At 50.7% G+C, this 18,591-nt stretch overlaps 2 protein-coding genes across 6 annotated transcripts in view; one reads left to right on the top strand and one right to left on the bottom strand.

Annotated features, from left to right (window-relative positions):
• KIF1C (kinesin family member 1C) overlaps positions 1-14,438 on the bottom strand; it is a 27,446-nt gene extending 13,008 nt beyond the window's left edge. Inside the window, exons 1-16 of one of the 4 annotated variants that reach the window (XM_003791225.3) lie at positions 14,229-14,438; positions 12,423-12,543; positions 12,043-12,175; positions 11,523-11,599; positions 11,028-11,207; positions 10,319-10,384; positions 9,759-9,937; positions 9,556-9,667; positions 9,016-9,093; positions 8,789-8,854; positions 8,621-8,696; positions 8,087-8,165; positions 7,728-7,873; positions 6,624-6,793; positions 6,370-6,449; positions 6,177-6,252 (exon numbers count right to left, since the gene is read on the bottom strand). In XM_003791225.3, the coding sequence (XP_003791273.1) occupies positions 6,177-6,252; positions 6,370-6,449; positions 6,624-6,793; positions 7,728-7,873; positions 8,087-8,165; positions 8,621-8,696; positions 8,789-8,854; positions 9,016-9,093; positions 9,556-9,667; positions 9,759-9,937; positions 10,319-10,384; positions 11,028-11,207; positions 11,523-11,599; positions 12,043-12,148 (1,491 nt within the window). In that variant the 5' untranslated portion in view covers positions 12,149-12,175; positions 12,423-12,543; positions 14,229-14,438. Of the gene's footprint in view, positions 1-6,176; positions 6,253-6,369; positions 6,450-6,623; positions 6,794-7,727; positions 7,874-8,086; positions 8,166-8,620; positions 8,697-8,788; positions 8,855-9,015; positions 9,094-9,555; positions 9,668-9,758; positions 9,938-10,318; positions 10,385-11,027; positions 11,208-11,522; positions 11,600-12,038; positions 12,176-12,422; positions 13,389-13,972; positions 14,185-14,228 lie in introns of those variants that run through there. The other 3 variants (XM_023514035.1, XM_012805988.2, XM_023514036.1) reach the window with 3 other exon arrangements.
• Positions 14,439-17,009: 2,571 nt separating this feature from the next.
• Positions 17,010-18,591, top strand: part of INCA1 (inhibitor of CDK, cyclin A1 interacting protein 1) — a 5,666-nt gene continuing 4,084 nt past the window's right edge. For both annotated transcript variants that reach the window (XM_003791223.2, XM_003791224.2), the window contains exon 1: positions 17,010-17,103. In XM_003791223.2, the coding sequence (XP_003791271.1) occupies positions 17,060-17,103 (44 nt within the window). In that variant the 5' untranslated portion in view covers positions 17,010-17,059. The remainder of the gene's footprint in view (positions 17,104-18,591) is intronic.

Below are 18,591 nucleotides of genomic sequence, written 5' to 3'. Positions count from 1 at the left end.
TTACTTTATAGTTTAAAGATAAAAAGTGTAAGGCCAGGTGCAGAGGGTTATACCTGTAATCCTAGCACTCTGGGAGGCCAAGGCAGGTTGACTGCTTAAACTTAAAGAGTTCAAGACCAGTCTGAGGAAGAGCAAGACCCTGTCTCTAATAAAACTTGAAAAACTAGCTGGGTGTTGTGGCAGGTGCCTATAGTCCCAGCTACTCAGAAGGCTGAGGCAAGAGGATCTTTTGAGGCCAAAAGTTTGAAGTTGCTATGAGCTATGATGCCATAGTACTCTACCCAGGGTGACAGAGTGAGATTCTGTCTCAGAGAAAGAAAGAAGGGAAGAAAGGAAGGGAAGGAGGGGGAGGGAAGGAAGGAAGGGAGAGAGGGAAGGGGAGGGAGGGAGAGAGGGAAGGGGAGGGAGGGAGGGAAGGAAAAAAAAGAAGAAAGAGCAAGCAAGCAGGAGAGAGATAAAGAAAATGAAGCCACCCTCTTTCTTGAACCAGACCCACCAACTCTTCTCTGGTTGGCACTACCCAGGGCCTGTTTTACCTAGGCCAAGGCTGCTCTAGCAGCTGCCGGAATTGTCCATGCCCAAGGTCCCCCCCAACCAAATCCATCCTGAATACCTGGATGATGACCATGCCACTCGGTGCTAGAAACCCAGTCCATTCCTTTCCCTAAAGCACCTTTTCCCAACTTCTGTTTCTGTACTCTGGGCAACACAAAGGCCTTATTCCTGCCATACCCCCTTGTGCCACTGCCTGCCAGGCCTGAGGAGTCTTCTCCACTAGGAACTGCTGCCTCCACCTGCACCTGCCCACCCCTCTGCACTATCCCGTCTCAGGGCCACCGGACTTCCTGCCATCTGCAGGTCTTCCAGTTCCACACACACATTCCCATGTCTTTTGTCATGTCCTCGCCTCTCCAGCTGGTGCTCCAGGCTGCCTGAGTTGGGGTTGCTCTCTATCCAGGTACCCCGGGGCCATGCCATATCAAGGCTCCAGCCCACCTGTCCATGCCCCCTTCCCAGGCCTCTCTCCCTGCCTCTGTGTTCCCGTCCACTGGACCATTGGGCACTCACTCCAAACAAGCCTTTCCTGGAACAGCCTTCTTCTCCACCCCTCCCCCATCATCACCTGTCAAAATCATTCATGTCTCTTGGGCACCATCTGTCTCAAATGCCACTTCCTCCATGAAGCCTCCTAAGCCTTCCAACCCAACACAAGATCTCCTGCCTCCACTCTACAAGGATTTTCTGTGGGCTTTCTACCTTATCCAGTGAAGTACTGGGCAGGATACAGAGACCATTCAAACTCTGACACTGCTGTCTGGTCAGGAAGGAAATCAGAGTCAATTTGGGGAGGTGAGACTCAGCATGGAAACACAGTTACAAGCAGGAAACAGATGCCTCATAGAAGTATTTCACCTCATGCCCTCACATCATTCATTCATTCATTCATTTGTTCCCAGGAAGCTAATTATGTCTCATAGAAGTGATCACCTCATGCCCTCACTTCATTCATTCATTCATTCATTCATTTGTTCCCAGGAAGCTAATTATCACCATATTCTGGGAGGGACTCACATGCAAAAGAAAACAAAGTGAAGCATGAGGGAAGTCTGGGAGGTGATAAGAAGGACTTCATAGGAAAGTCTATATGGGCACATGCCTTTGAGAATGAGGGCATAGACACACACAAGGAAGAACATTCCAGATGAAAGGAGTCTGAACTGAAGCATGGAGGCAGAAAAGCAAAGGGTGCAGAAGACACCCAGTACTGTGGGTATGATGTGTGGCACCCAACAATTGCTGATGCAACACCTCCTCCCTAGAGATGGAGGGACCTCTTCTCCTGTCCCCCTATACTGTAGTGTCAGGCTTGCTCTGGGATTTGCAAACACTTTCGGCTCTGGGAGCAGAAAGTGATCTATCCCTGGGGAGAGGGGACGCAATTTGGGGCAGTGCTTTTCAACTTTTGTTCAGCCCTAAAATTCTTTGTTTGAATGAAACCTTATCTAAGAGCCTAGACGTCAAGCAGATAAGCAGGGAACTATTCAGACCCAGACTGGGGGTGGGGAGCCCAGCATGTAGTTCTGTCCTCTGACCTCAGCCCGTAAGAAGGAAGCTTGGAGCGAGGTTTGAAGATCACTGATTTTAAGTGGCCAGGTGCAGTGGGTCACGCCTGGAATCCTAGCACTCTGGGAGGCTGAGCAAAGTGGATTGCCTGATCTCAAGAGTTTGAGACCAGACTGAGCAAAAGCAAGACCACGTCTCTACTAAAAATAGAAAAACTATCCAGATGTCATGGTGGGCACCTGTAGTCCCAGCTACTCAGGAGGCTGAAACAGGAGGACTGCTCAAACCCAAGAGTTTGAGGTTGCTGTGAGCTATGATGCCATAGCACTCTATCCAGAGCAACAGAGTAAGACTCTGTCTCCAAAAAAAAGTCCTTAAGTCTAGTAGTGGTGGAGATCCCAGCAAGTGGGCCCTCTCTCCAAAATAAACTATAGCTTTTCCCCTAGGACCCACTATTCCTGGGTTGCCACCCCCACCAAACCCACTTCCCTCATGAGTCTAATAGCTCTTCCATCTGAATACACATGCCTTTAAATATAAGAGAATAAGTCAGTCCTCCCCACCTAGAGAAAAATGCAAACACAAACTACCACAGGACACCTTTTTTCACCAATCATACTGGCAAATACCAAAAACTCTGATTAACCCAAAATGTTGAATGGGTAAGGGAAAATGGGCCCTCTTGCATGCTGCCCTTGGAAATATAAATTGGCATGGCTATAATCTTCAGAAGGAGTTGGACATCATGACTCATGTTTGTAATCATAGCACTTTGGGAGGCTGAAGTTGGAGTAACACTGAGCCCAGGAGTTCAAGGCCAGCCTGGGAATTAGCAAGATCCAATCTCTATGAAAAATTTAAAAAATGAGCCAGGCATGGTGATATATACCTATAGTCCCAGCTACTCAGGAGGTTCAAGCATGATTGCTTAACCCCAGGAATCAGAGGCAGCAGTGAGCTATGACTATGCTACCACACTCTAGCCTGGGTGTCAAACAAAATTCTATCTCAAACAAACAAACAAAATCTTCAGAGGGTACTTTGGCAGTATAGATCAAAATTTTATTTTATTCCTTTTTTTTTTTTGACACAGAGCCTCAAGCTGTCACCCTGGGTAGAGTGCCATGGCATCATAGCTCACAGCAACCTCCAACTCCTGGGCTCAAGCGATTCTCCTGCCTCAGCCTCCCAAGTAGCTGGGACTACAGGTACCTCCACAATCCCCAGCTAATTTTTCTGTTTTAGTAAAAACAAGGTCTCACTCTTGCTCAGGCTCATCTCAAATTCCTGAGCTCAAGAGATCCTCCCACCTCAACCTTCCAGATTGCTAGGATTACAGGTGAGAGCCACTGTGCCTAGTCTAGACCAAAATTGTAAATGTCTATCATTTGACCAAAAATCCAAAAATCTTCACTTCTAGGGATCTGTTCTACAGACAACACCTGTTTAAAAGACTACTCATTGTCATGGAATACTATTCAGCCATAAAAAGATAGAGTGTTTTTTTTTTTTTTTTAGAGACAGAATCTCACTTTATCGTCCTTGGTAGAGTGCCGTGGCATCACAGCTCACAGCAACCTCCAACTCCTGGGCTTAGGTGATTCTCTTGCCTCAGCCTCCCAAGTAGCTGGGACTACAGGCGCCCACCACATTGCCTGGCTATTTTTTTGTTGCAGTTTGGCCAGGGCTAGGTTTAAACCTGCCACCCTTGGTATATGGGGCAGGCGCCCTACCCACTGAGCCACAGGCACTGCCCAAAAGATGGAGTTTTTTTATGTTTTGTAAGAACACAGAAGGATTTAGAGAACATTCTTCTAAGTATCACAAAAATGGAAAAAACGAGCATCAAATGTACTCAATACTAAGTTGAAACTAGTAGATTAACAACTGCAGCCCCACAAGAGAGAAAAACTCAATTAAATTCAAGAAGAGGGGAGGGCTGGAAGGGGGTTCAGCAAGTTGTCACCCAATGGGCACAATGCACATGTGTATGGCACGCTTCCTGGGCGAAGGACACAACTACAACTTGGATTTTGCCTTACAAATGCAAATAATATAGCTTAAATATGCATATCTTCATATTAATCTGGAATTTTAAAAAAGAAAAAAAAAAGACTACCCACTGTAGTATTATTTGCTGTACAAATAATTTAGTACAATCTAAATTTCCAGCAGTAGGAAGCTAGTTAAATTATCCTACCTTTACAAAATGGAATATTCTGACACTATAAAAAAAAAGTACAGTGACCTTCAAAATAAAGTACACAACTACTATTATTAAAGAGTGCAAACATGTATAATTATATATAATACAGGCCTGTACATGCAGAGACTTGAACACATAAAGACCTGACAATGGAGGTTGCCTCTTGGCAGGAATCTACAAGGTAAGGAGGAGAGAGATTTGCTTTTCACCATACATACCCCTTTAATACTACTTGAATGTTTTCTCTGATATATGTTATGCCTTTATGAGGACAATTAAAAACAAAACAAGAAGCCTTTAGCCTAGGGCTTTAGAGGGCAGCATCCCTGTGCACTGTCAAGCCCCCCCCTCACAGGGAAAGAGCACCACAACACCCACCCCATCAGCTTCCCACTTGGTTTTGCCTTTTCTCTGTCCCTGCAACTGTGGTGGAAGTGTCCCACCTACAGGTACACAAAGGGGACTGAAGCCATACTGAGAGCCTTCTGTATGTAGCTCCTCTCCCTCCCTAGATGTGGCTAGGTCCCAGAAGGTTCTGGATCCCTCAAGGACCCAAATCCCTGGGTACACCCAGCCTAGACCAGGCCCCTCAGCCTGGGCGGCCACCCATAATCCTTCACCACAGCTCTCACCCTCTGCCTGTGGACTGGGCAAGGCAAAGCAAACCCTCTCCTCTTTCAGAACAGGGTTCAATGATCCCTGCCTGCTTTGTCTCCCAGATGGCAATGAACTTACAAAATAGAGAGGAGCTTCTTCCTATAACCTACCACCTCTTCCAGGCAGCCCTGGAGACCCTGTCTGGCCCAGTGCACAGTGTCTCTAACTTAGGGCCTGACCCCATGCTGTTTCACACCAGGGACCAGACAGGCTGGGCTGGTTCCCTGCTGGGACTGGAAGTTCCGGCTTTGCTCAAACTGGCCTCCGCATCATCCCCCATTGCTATGTGCCAGTACAGCTGTGCTGGCTGTCTACCACAACTTCCTTTCTGATTGGTCAGTGCCTATGTTGGCTGGTTAAGTATTTTGAATTCCTGCCTCCACCTGAACTCGACCACTTCTGCCCTACTTCCTTCCTCAGCAGATTCACTGAGCACCTGCTATCAGGCAGACCTGCATCAGACACTGGCATATCCCACTCAGCTCAACACATGTACGCTCAGCATACTCAGCTACGTGCTGTCCCTACTCTTCTATCCCTCCCAAGTCCCATCCATCTTTCAGGCTCCACTTTCCCAACCACCTTCTCCAGGAAACCAGTTGCTATTTATCTCTAGGCCACACTGGTGCTTCCAATGATAAACAACCCCTTGTTGCACTTACGATCACTTACACCTCCTCTACTCCGTTTACAGTCTTGTCTTCCCAAGTATATTTCCTTATTTTTTTGAGTAGGTAGCACACGCACAGGGTACAAAACCCAAACAATACAAGAACATATACGAAGCCTAAGTCTCTACCCTAATCAATCTCTAATTTAATTTCCTAGGTCTTCTCCCTTTCTCCTGCAGTAACCACTATAATCACCTTTCTAATGAATCCAAACTTATATTCCATATGTAAACTCAATAAAAACATGTGCAAATGTATGTCTGCACAGACCTTGATTCTAAGCAGCTCTTGCAATCCCCCTAAGGACAAGGACCCTGTCATTCTTCTGTGGTCCTCCGAGTCCTTGGCCATAGGCACTTAATAAACCCTAGATTATGGCTATCAGAAGGACTGAGGGAGAAGGCAGGGATGGCTGGACAACACAGAAGGAGGCGGTAGAGAAAGGAACAGAGATGACAGACAAGTCAAAGACCTCAGAGGGTAAGACCAGGGTTAGAACTCACTATCCTGCCACCTCCTGCCTCTCCTCCAAACATCCAGAGCGCTCCCTAGGCATCCTCACCAGACCCCTCACTCACTTTCTTTGGAGAGAAGACACCCACAGTTCCTCCATCCTCCCGGACAGCGACTCCCATCTCAGCCAGCAAGGCTTCTCTGTGGGCAAAAATGAGGCAAATATCAAGTGTTATCACTCTCCATGACCTCCTTTCCCACAGAGTCCACCCTCCCTCCCCACACTCCCCCTGCCCTCCAAGCCCCAGCTCGTCACACCTTTCCATCCTCAGGGCTTCTGTCTTGCGTAGCTTTTCCTCCCACGTCTCATTCAGCTCAGCTATAATCTTCTCTGTCTCCTAGACGCACAAGATGGCAAGGATCAAGACACGCTGAAAAATCTGAGACAGGCACCTAACTCGGGGGACCACATTATTTCTAGAATTCCTTCTACCTCCTCAACCCTGGCTTTGAAGTAAAATCCCAGCAGCCCCTGACATCATCCCTGGACCCTAGCAGCTCCAGCTCCCCACCTGCAGCCTCTCCATGGCCTCCTCAGGCCCAATCTGGGGCTCAGCATTAGGGGAAAATGATGACTCCAGCTCCCCATTATGTGCTGTAGGGGACAACGGTGAAGCTGGAGCAGGGGGAGACGACACAGCAGGCAGAGCACCTCCAACACTCCCCTCTTCCACCTTCAGGCCTGAAAAAGAGGGAGAGAAGCACAAGAAGGAGGCTAAGGAAAGATGGAAGTAACTGGAGACATACAGAAAGCAAGACTTCACAGAGGACCAGTCTGTGAGGAATTCAGAAGACAAGTGGTCAACCTCCCACCAAGTCCCCCTACGCCTTGACAAATGGGCACTCCATCCCTGCATGTACCACAGGAATGGACAACTCATTACGAACAAGGCAGCCACGTTCTTTCCACTGTTAGATGACTTACACTGGCCAAAAAGGTCTTAGCTATGTTGAGTTGAAATTGGCCCTGCGTCATCCCCACTGTTCTGTCCTCTGGGATAAGAAATTATACTGCTTTTTCTTCTGTGAGACGACCCTTCAAACGCTGGAAGGCAAATGTCCTACCTACTTATCCTTCTCTTCCTAAGAACACTCTCATCCCCTTACCTGCCTCTCAGCATCCTGACTATCCCCAGTGGGATCACCCCAGGGCCCATGCTCAACACAATCAACATGGATTATGTGGTCTCTCCCTCAGCCTATTTCACATCAGTGAGGCTGAGCTTTACATTTTAAATACCATTCCACTGTCAACTGTCAGGTTTATGGTTCATGAAAACCCTGATGTTTTACAAAAAAATGTCTGTCAAAGCAGGTGCCCAGTAGCCTCTCCTTGATGATTTATTGTTTGACCCATAAATGTGGGACATGCCGTTTATTCCTGCACCTGTCATTTTATTAGTTCCAAGAAGCTGTCAAGGTCCCTCTGAATCCTGATCCTCCCTAGTGAATTAGTCCCTCTTAGCTCTGTGACATCTGAAGACATAAGTCCCCTCTCCCTATCTGTGTCCACATCACTGAGCACATGAATGGTCACAGGACTGGGCAAAGGCAAGTGAGGAGGGATGGAGTGGGCCAAGGGGCACCCCTGAGTTACCCCTCCCCAGGAACCCTACCTCCCAGAGCAGAGGCTGAGAGCCCCTGTGCCATCAGCAGTTCCCGCAGCCGGGCCACCTCCTCCTGCAGCTCTCTGATCAGCCGGGCATTAGGGTCCTCGTTGATGACAGCATTGCAGCGGATCTGCTTGGTGCGGTCTGCATACCTGGGTGGGAAGGGAGGAGCAAGGCTGGTGACACCCAGGCACAGGGATCCTTGGTCTGCTGCCTGTTTCCTTCCCTCCCTCTCAGGTTATAAGATATCACAGCAGGGCTAGGGGTCTTCCTTGTTTCATGGGCAAGGTCCTAAGTAACTACTGGCCTCTGAACTCTGGGCACTTCCCATGCTGCCCCACCCCTGCCATGGCCAGAAGCCCCACCTGAGGGTGCTGAGAGTCTCCTCGTAATTGATGTCAGCAGGGCTCAAGGCTGCAATCATTGCTGTGCGTGAGTTCCCACCTATGAACAGAGAGGAGAAAAGCCCTTAGCTGAGCTGGGTCCTAAGAAAAGTCAAAGTGGGTCACAGGGTCGGGGGCCTCAGGGCCCAGGCAGAGGTCTGAGAAGGTCACATTTGAGGTAGGGTGAAGTTAAGAGTTGTGGAGCTAACCATGAAATATGGTTGGAGGGAGATGAGGTCAGAGAGACATTAGATATCTGCAGGACAGTCACAGAGCAGTGAGGGAAATGAAATGCCTGTGGGTAGCCAGGTCAGTGAGGCCCTTGGCTTGGCAGGGAGGGTGTAGCCCTGATCTCAACATCAGAAAATCTTCAAAGGATGTTCCCTGGGTCTGAGAGAGAATCAGTAGGACAGTAGAAATTTGGGATTCTAGCGGTGGCAAAGGGATTCATTAGATATATCAAAAGGGAATTTAGTGGGATAACAGGGTCAGCAAAGAGAGAAAGGAGACCCTCACCCAAATTTTCCTTGAGCAGCCAGGTGAGCACAGAGTCCCTGTAAGGGATAAAATCCGACTTCCGCTTCTTTGATTGCTGGGGGATGGAAGGCGGCAGGGAGTCAAGGTGGGCCACCTCCCTTCACCCCACTTCCTGAGGCCCTTCTCTTCCCAGCCCCTGAGTCTTACCATATCTGCAAGTGCCGAGATCACCTTCCCTAGGGTAGTCAGAGACTTATTGATGTTAGCGCCTTCCTGAAAAAGGATTGGCAATATGGGGGTGGGATCCTCCCCTCACAACGTAATGCATTTCCCCTTCCTCCCCTCCCCTCCCCTCCCCAGTGGGAGTCCCAGGTTACATTTGGTAACTTCCACCCACCTGCCTCACCCACCCCACTCCTCCGAAGCCCCCTCACCTTCAGGCGCATGCCCCGGGCCCCTGAGGAGTCAGCCCGCTCACTCCCCGCAAGGTCCACCAAACTGATCTTACTGACCTGGGGCCGGAGGAGAGAGGCAGGAGGTTACTGGGATGAGTGGCCGCTGGGGCAGACTAATGAGGGGAGCACCCAGCAGGAACTTGGGAGTTGCCAAGGGCTGGAAAAAGCCAGGAGGGGGCAAGAGAAGAGGATAGGAGGAAAAAGAATACACAATTGTGAAGAGTTGGTGGCTCATTCATTTGTTCATTTATTTATTTACAAATACTTACAGGTCTACCTCATGCACAGACAAGGGACACAGTGGGATACAAGCCCTGCCCTGAGAAATCCAGCAGGAAAGACAAAAAAGCAAATGAAGGACTGTAACACCCGGATCTAATGGGCAAGCAGAGGGGCTAACAGAAGCCCCAAAGAATAATTCAACGTAGTATGAGTAGAGAGAGAGGCCCAAGCCCCTTCACCACATCCCTGTCCCTGTTACCAAGGGAGGGTGGTAGTGGGGATGGAGGGGCATCCCACCTTCTCTGAGTCTAGCCCAGTGAGCTGGTCATGGCAGCGCTGCGTGAAGACAATGGTAAAGACAGCATGGGAACGGCTACTGGTCTCATTCATATTGGTGGCAGCCACAGTCCTGGGGGCAGGGCAAAGGGAGCAGTCACTGAATCCTGCCTCCCACCTTCCCAGCTCTCCTCCTCTCCCCCTACTCCTTCAGCCAGCCTCACCGAGCCTTATTTCCACAGTCCATAAGGTCAGCAATGTCTGCATAGGAGGTCACAGCCAATTTAGACAGGTCTTGCACATAGGGGCCCAAGATGGGATGTTCCCGGACCCGCAGAGAGCCCCGACTCTTAGGGTTTAAGAGGTCTCGTACCCGCTCACAATAAATCTCCATATAGCTCACCTGAGTGGGAGAAGCAAATAAGGAACAAAGCTAGCAATAACACCAACTATGAAACTTAACCTAAACTCCACTGGACACAATGTGGGCAATCAAAGCTAATGTATACCTGGCACGGCTAAGGGCTTGCATATGCTAGCTCAGTGAGTGACCCTCCCAACAACCCTAGGAGGTGTGTCATAAGCATTTCACCAATTTACATACTCAGGAGCTAAGGATAGAATCACAGCCCAAAGTTACAGATAGTAACTGGCAAAGCCAGGATTTAGATTCTAGGCCGTCTGGCTCGAGAGACTGCCATCAGCCTTAAAGGCTCTGCTCTCCCTCCCTTGGCTAGGGACGCTGGACCCCTGTCCTGGCTTTCCCCACCAGACCTGGGCTTACCTCCACAGAATAGGATAGCTGTGCACTCTGGTTCTCATTAACACGAGAGAAAAGGTCCTCACAAAGCTGGAGGGAGACACAGAGAAGTTCCTGTTCAGGACCTGCTTATGGCACCTAGTTCCAGGTCTGTCCCTTTTAACATGGCCCCATTTAACCCTTACCACAACCCTGAGGTTCCCATTTTATAGATAGGAAAACCCCAAAGAGGTTCCCACTTGCCTAGGATCACAGGCTAATATTCAGGAAGCCAGCATGCAAACCCAGGTATTGTAACTCCCAAGGAGACTATGGTGCACTACCTGAGAGAGTTATGGTTAATTCTGTCATCTACAACCAGCCTTTTCTGGTGTTAACACCTTGCCTATAGTACCCAAGCCTGTAAGATAACTACACTCACAAAAAATTTAAAGAAAAAAAGTAAAATAGTAACATAGTCATAAAACTGTTCCTCAAACCCAAGGCTCACTAATGCCAAGACCTTGCCTCTTCCACTCAGTCTCACTATCTCTGGTAGAGCAAAAAGCCCCTCCCCAAAGGACTTTGGTTGTCCAGGATAAGTCAACCCCTACCTCCCCTAATATTCCTAGTCAATAATGGCGTGAGAGAACCACGTCTCTGACCCATAATCCTTAGAACCTTGTCTTTCCTCCCTTACAGGCAGCTAAAGATGTCCCTGCCATGGCTGCCTGCCCAGGTCTCAAGCACATACCTGGGGCACAATGCCCTGCTGCCCTGGCTCTTGCCGCCCCATCATGGTGTAGGATTTCCCAGCCCCCGTCTGCCCATAGGCGAAGATGCACACGTTGTAGCCTTCAAAGGCATGGAGTAGCATCTCCTCTCCAATGTCCCGATATACTTGTTGCTGAGATGCAAACTGGGGATCCTCGACCTAAGTCAAAGGGCAGCAGAGAAAAAAAGAGTAGGAGCCCTGGATGACTTCATCCTTAAGTGTCTACATCCCAGGAGTCTTGCCCCATCACTAATGACTGCCTGAAGTAACTGTGTGCCCCCTCTCTTGCTGCCCTTCACTGTCTTTGTCATCTTTGTGGATCCTTTCCAATCCCCAATGTGGTCCCAATCACCCAGGAGCTATAGTCCTTCCAATCCAGTCCCAGCCAATCCCTTGGCAGTCCTATTTCACAGCAATACTTCCTCCCCGGTACCTAAATCCCCTGTCCCTCATTCCGCCGCCAAACAACCTCACCGAAGTGTGTGACCAGTAGGAATAGTCAAAGGTGAAGCTTTTGGGTGCATCTTTGCTCTGCTTGGGATTGATGATGGCTGAGGGGGCAGGAGAGGGCAAAGGAGGAAAAACCAAGGTCAGTACTCCCAGCCTCTTACCACACCTCCACCAGCCCCTAGAATCCAGGCATCCCACTCTCCACCTCTGTCCTAGCTCATCTCTTCCCTTAATACTCCCCACCCCCTCCAGCCACCAAAGCTAATTTTGGCTTCCTAGGACCCGCCCCCACTGAGCTGCCTCCCTGGATTGGGCAATGGAGGGCTCTAGGCCAACATTCCCCCTCCCAGGGACTAGGAACATGGAAAGGCCAGCCTGCCCCTGCCCCCACCCTTACAAGTAGCACCTGCTCTGTGCCCAGCACAGCCCTCCTCCAGATCAGCCCAGCAAGACTGGCCTGCGTGGTGGGCCTGGCCTTCCCCGCCTGTGCCAGCCAAGCCCTCCCCTCCTTTGCCCTCTCCTGCCCCCTCAGCCACTCACTCACAGGTGGTGTTGCCCTGCATGCTGACCACACACTTGGCATCCTGGCTGGTCTCACGAGCATTGAAGGGCCGAACCCTCACTGCCACTTTCACTGAAGCACCAGCCATGGCTCCAGACACTCCCACCCTCCTCAGCTGAAAGATAGAGAAAGAAAGGGTGGTCAGAGCCACTGGAGGGACCCAGACATTGCCTCCCAGCTTCTCCTTGGAACCAGTCTCTCCACCCTCCCCGAGCAGCTACACGCTACCTCAAGGACCCCGTTGTTGTTCCTCTGGCCTTCCTCCCAAATATCCCTGTCTTGAGGGACTCCCAAAGTATTCCTGCCTCTCTCCTGAGCCATTATCCCAGCTTGCAGGGCCTGGGCCATCACCCCAGAGTTACCTGGTGTCCTGACCCCAGACCAGGGGGGCTGTATCAGTTCTGGCTGCCACCGGCCCGCGTAGGGGAAGCCCCATCCTACACTTGGGACCTGGCCACACCAGCTGGGGCTGTGGGGGAAACCCTGGTTGTGGGGGAAGAATGGTTAGGAGGCACCTGTGGCTCCAGAGATCTGTTTGGGGTTCCAAAGTTAGAGGGCAAGGGGTGAGGGAAAAATGTTAGGAAAGGAAAGCCACCCCTCTGGAGTAGCTGAATGCAATGTGAATCCAAGGGCAGGAGTAGTGATATTTTTATTCCTCGTCACTCACAAGTGTACTGAACGTTCAGACAGAGGAGAGAGAGAGGCTGGACAGAGGGCAATTCAGAGAAAGGAGCACATGGGCAAAGAGACTGAAAGTGGCAGGAAGGGGAAAAGGAGGATCAGAAAGTCCCAGACACTAAGAAAATGAGAAAAATGAGACAAAAGGCAAGACTGAGGTCATGCAATGAAGGAAAGAATGGGAGGAGAGAAGGTGGAAGAGACAAAGGACATCAAACACAGGGATAGTAAACAGGCAGGGAGGGGACCTCTGGGGCCAAAGCACAAACTGAGAGCCCAGAAGAGAGATGAGATAAAGGAAAACCCCAAACACAAAATCTGCCCTAAAAGTCCCCCACCAGGTCAGCATGGCAGAAGTAGGACCCAGTTTCCATCTAGGGCCCATGCTCTCCACACAGGAAGCAGGAACTGCTGATGAGCAAAGTCCAGGGACTGGAGATGCAGCCCAGGACTGGGATCCATAAGACCTGTTTGTGGGCCCAAACCCCTTGCCCAGCCCCCAGCACTTCCTCTTCAGGATCCAGGACAATGAGCAGGGGAGGGTGGGGTCATCCTGTCTCCATTATACCAACCCCCAGGGCTCCATGGTTGAAGGACCCAGAATACCTGTGTTTTGGAGAGTGGGAAGAGAGAGGGTCTCCTTAAAAGGGAGGAGGAGGAAAAGGAAGCAGGCAGGTCTCAGCCCCAGCCTGGGGCTAGTGCTATGGCGTCCACTGCCCTGGGGAAGGTGCCAGGCTGGAGTCTTGGAATGTGGGTGATCGGGTGCCCACACCCTAGGAGGAGAGGCTGAGCAGCCTACGCCCACAGACAGCAGGGTGGAGGGCTATGGAGAAGGATAAGGGATGCTGGGTTCCCTTCTTTGACCCCAAAGGACCCCAAACTTCTATCATGTTGGCCCTCGCCTCATCAGTCTTTCTGGGCAGAGTATGAGAGGTGAAGGGGCTAGTCTGTCCCAGGGCAGGGAGTAGCTGAAATCACAGAAGCTGGCCCAGGAAGCACAACCCTGACCCCCCTGCAGACCCTGACCAGGGGAGGAAGGCCACTGGTGGGGACTCGCAATGGTGACGCTGTGGCCGCTAATGGGACAGGGAACAAGGTGGCGTGGCTGGAGACAGTGGGGAGTATTAGGGGGAGGTACAGGACTCGGCCCATGCAACAGCAAAGGAGCAGTGGGATACAGGCTGGGGCGGAGCCAGACGACCGACCCGAAAGAGGGGTCTTGGGCCACTTGCACCTTTCCGAACGAATTAACATACAGGCCTCCGCCTCTCTGGGCGGCCATGCGGACCCCATCTTCCTGTCCAGCCGACCGACGGCCGCCCCGGGCCTGGCACCTCTCGGCTTCTCGGCGGGACAAATAGCACATGATCCTGGCTCTCAAGCCTACACTGCCCCGCCGGGGCAAGCAAATCGGACCCCGCTCCCCGCCTCCCAACCCGGCACATTCCTCCGCGGGCGTCCCCTCCCTCCCCGCTTCACCCAGCTCTCACCTCGTCGCGGCTGGGCTCCCGGGGCAGCTTCGCGGAGTGCAAAGCGACAAACTTTCCGGGAAGCTTTGAGACTGGAGTGGGGAAGATCGGGGACGGTTACGAGGCTGCCCCCGCCCCTCGCCGGGTCCCCGGGCGGCGGGCGACCAACTTGCGCCCGGGGGCGGCAGCAGTAGCGGCGCCAGCGGCCGGCGCCCGCCCGGGCAGCGCGAGCTGGGCGGGAGCGAGGGGCCGGGGACGGGCGGGCGCGCGCGCGCGGACGGGCGGGCGCGCGCCGGCCAGAGAGAGGCCGGAGTGACCCAGACTACTCTTGTTAAAGGGGCAATGCTCCCGGACTGTGGGGCCCACCGAGCAGGACGCGGGAACCGAGAAAGGGACGCCGAAGGCAGAAACAAGCCGCGAGACACCAGGGCTGCACGAGCCTGAGTAACAGGGAAAAGTGAGGGAACACCCTGGAGGGTACCCAAGCCCCGGACTCGCGCACGTCGCCGCCTTCGGAGGCGCGCTCGGGGGGCGGAGCCTCCGGCAGGGCCCCGCCCAGGAGGCGGCTCCGCTCAGGCCCCTCCCCCAGGCGCGACGCCGGCCGGCTACTCCTGAGACTCCAGGCGCAATTTCCCTCCTCCTCCGCGCCAAGCCCATAGTTCTAGAATTCGACGCGCAGCTGCCTCAGGTGCCGGGGCCAAGTTCGGTCGACGGTGGCGCAGCCAATGGGACGCTCTGTGTCCGCCTGGCCGTCAAATTCAGCAGTCTCGGCAGCCTCGGCCGCTGCCTCAGGCCCAAACGACCTCCTCAGGCCCAGATGTCCTCTCAGGCCCAGGCCACCCCTCCCGACCCAGCCTGGCCCCAGACTGCCCCTTCGGGCTTGGGCCGGCAGCCAGAGGGACTCCTCAGGCCTCCAGTTATGCAGGCCACGCGCTAGTCCACCTGCCCAGGGTCCCTTAGCCCCTTCAGGCCTACGCCATAGCCTCGGGCGTGGGCTTCCCTCCGGCTGGGCCGGTCCACCGTCACCACCACTCCAGGTGCCTCCTCAGCCCCACCTGACCGTCAGCGTGGGCTGCCCTCCGAGGGCTATGGCTTCCCCTAGTCAGCTGTGGAGGAGCCTGTCTGACTTCCTTAAGCTCCATCCTAGACCTTAGAGCTAGGCCACCCAGTTAGGTCCAACTACCCCAGGTGTTAATGTCCTTCAGTCCCCAACTGCCCCCTGAGCTCTTCTTGAGCCCCGTCAGGCCCCCGGACATCCATTGACACCCCACCCGCTGGGTTTCAACCCAATCTTCAGCATCTGCCACCTCAGACCTAATTACTGCCATTCTAACTGCTTTCTCAGCCCGTCTTACAACTAGTTCACATCTAACAGTTTCCAATTTGCTTACTCTGCCCTTTGTGCAACCTACAAGCACTTTCCTAACTTATCTAGTATTCTTTTTCTGAAAGAATCTCACTCTGTCGTCTGTGGCATCACAGCTCACAGAAACCGCAATCTCTTGGGCTCAAGCGATTCTCCTGCCTCAGCCTACCAAGTAGCTGGGACCACCGGGGCCAGCCATAATGCCCCTGTAGTTCTCCCCTCGTCACTCAGTGGTAAGATAGGATTTTATTAGACACAAAGGAATACAGAGGAGTAAAAAGCACCAGAGCTTCTGGCAAAAGGGAAGACCCAAGTTGGAAGTCTCCCCTGCCCAGCTATTTTTAGAGATGGAGTCTAGTTCTGGCTCAGGCTGGTCTCTGACCTGAGCTCAAGCAATCCACCCACCTCCGCCTCCCGAAGTGCTAGGATTACGGCGTAAGCCACCACACCTAACCATCTAATATTCTTAATTGCCTTTTCCACCCTCCCTAGCTGCCTCTCAGGTCATCTTTGGCTGTCCCCAATCCTGATTTTGTGTAGCTGACCTTCTGCTCATCTTTTGTTTTAGTTTTTGTTATTGTTTTTTTCTTTTTCTTTTCATTTTTTAATAATTTTTTTTTTCTTTAGGGACAGGGTCTCATCTCTGTCACCCAGGCTGGAATGCAGTGGTTCCATCATAGCTTGCAGCAACCTCAAACCCTTGGGGTCAAGCAGTCTCTCTACCTCAGACTCCTGAGAGCTGGGACTATAGGCACCCACCATGTCCAGCACCTTCTTATCTTGTTTCTTTTATTTATTTATTTATTTATTTATTTATTGTCTAGGGCTGGGTTGGAACCCACCACCTCCAGCATATGGAACTAGCGCCCTACCCTTTTGAGCCACAGGCGCTGCCCATTCTTATCTTTTTTTCTTTTTTTTTCTTTTTTCTTTTTTAGCACAGTCTTATCTTGTAAACATTCCCAACTGTGCCTTCCATTCACCAATTAACCACTCTTCCCACACTCAACCTTCACTAGCTACTCATACCTGATTCATTTACCAAGGCTCAATTCAGCCACTTCTCTAATTTTCCCCAACTACTCCCACCACCACCCCTACCCCTGCCAAAAGCCTCAGATCTATCCGGTCTCCACCTGTCATCCTTTTTCATTTTATCATACCTTATTACCAATTAAGTCGCTTAACTGCCATCTGTAAATTTCACTTACTCTATACATTTGATTTCAGAAAATTCACTTTCCTGTTTACCACATTCACCTTTCCTGTGCTCACCATCTTCAACCTGGATCTTCAAATAACAGTCCAGCACTAGACATAATTTTTAAGCTCTCTTTCCTTTTTCAAGATCCGCACATTCTCTTTCCATTCTCTAGAACTACTTCTCATCTCATTCTTACAGCCATTGCATGAATTAATGATTCATTTTCCTTTACTCTCCCAGCACCAAAAAGGAGACAGTCTAGCTACCCAGCCCAGTCCAGTCATGCAGGTACGAGAAGATGAAGACAACCTCATACCCTTTGCCAAGTGAGTCCTTCCCACTGGATGAGGAGAATGGACAAGGGATGGAGAGCAGATTGCATGCCTGGATCCTTCCCTAAAAGGATTAGGAAATAAGGAACAGGAAGCTCAATGCCTCATCTCAGGGGATTGATGATTCATTAATTTATTCAACAAATAGTTTTTGGTTGGGTGCGGGGACTTATACCTGTAATACTAACACTCTGGGAGGCCAAGGCAAGTGGATAGCTTGAGCTCAGGAGTTCAAGACCAGACTCAGCAAGAACAAGACCCCATCTCTACTAAAATTAGAAAAAACTGGCTGGGTGCAGTGGCTCACACTAGTAATCTTAACACTCTGGGAGGCCAAGCTGGGTAGGTTGCTTGAGCTCACAAGTTTGAGGCCAGCCTGAGCAAAAGACCCCTGTCTATACTAAAAAGTAGAAAAACTGAGGCAAGAGGATCATAGGAGCCCAAGATGGAGGTTGTTGTGAGCTATGATGGTACAGCACCCTACCTAGGGCAACAGCTTGAGACTCCATCTCAAAAAAATAAAAGAAGTAGAAAAAACTAGCCCAGCATTGTGGTGGGCACTTGTAGTCCCAGCTACCCAGGAGGCTGAAACAAGATCTTTTGAGCCCAAAAGTTTGAGGTTTCTGTGAGCTATGACTCCACAGGTGACAAAATGAGACACTGTCTCAAAATAAGTAAATAAAATAAAATTTAATTTTAAAAAATAGTTTTTTAACACAATAGTACAATGTTCCAGGCACTTGCCTTAGACAGTGGTGATTCACTAATTAGTGAAACAAGGGTCCTGCTTTCAGGGTTCTTTTTTTAATTTTTAAATTTTATTTATTTTTTGAGACAGTCTTATTTTGTCACCCTCCATAGAATGCCATGGTCTCATAGCTCACAGCAACCTTGAACTCTCAGCCTCAAGAGATCCTCTTGCCTCAGGCGCCTGCCACAGTGCCTGGCTATTTTTAGAGACAAGGTTTGGCTCTAGCTCAGCCTGGTCTCAAACTCCTGAGCTCAGGCAATCCACCTGCCTTGGCCTCCCAAAGTGCTAGGATTACAGGCGTGAGCCATTGTGCCCAGCTCCAGGATCCTGCTTTCATAAGGCTAACATCCTGAGTGGGGAGAGGATGCATAATAAATAAATAAATAAATATAATTTCAGCTAGAGATGAGTATCATTAAAAAATAAAGAATATAAGATAATGGAAAAATAAATGTCTTGAGGAACACATGGTTAAATATTGTGATATCGTGATTGTGGAAGACTATTCTGGGGAGGTTAATTTGCATGGAACTGAAAAATAAGGAGGAGAACCAGGGGAGAAGGAATGGTAGATGAAAAAAGAAAAAAAAAATCCCCAAGAAGGAAATAAGCTTTGTATGTTCTGGGAAGAACAGGAAGTGGGCCAGTGTAACTGAAACTTAGTGATCAGGGAAAAGCAGAGATTAAAGTCAGAGTTAGGTGGAGGCCAGATCATGCAGGACCTCATGTAC

The sequence above is a fragment of the Otolemur garnettii genome, unplaced genomic scaffold (assembly GCF_000181295.1).
Source record: "Otolemur garnettii isolate 467f Iridium unplaced genomic scaffold, OtoGar3 scaffold00046, whole genome shotgun sequence".
Classification (NCBI taxonomy): Eukaryota; Metazoa; Chordata; class Mammalia; order Primates; family Galagidae; genus Otolemur; species Otolemur garnettii.
Note: the sequence above shows the minus strand (reverse complement) of the source record. Positions and strands in the feature narration are given on the sequence as shown.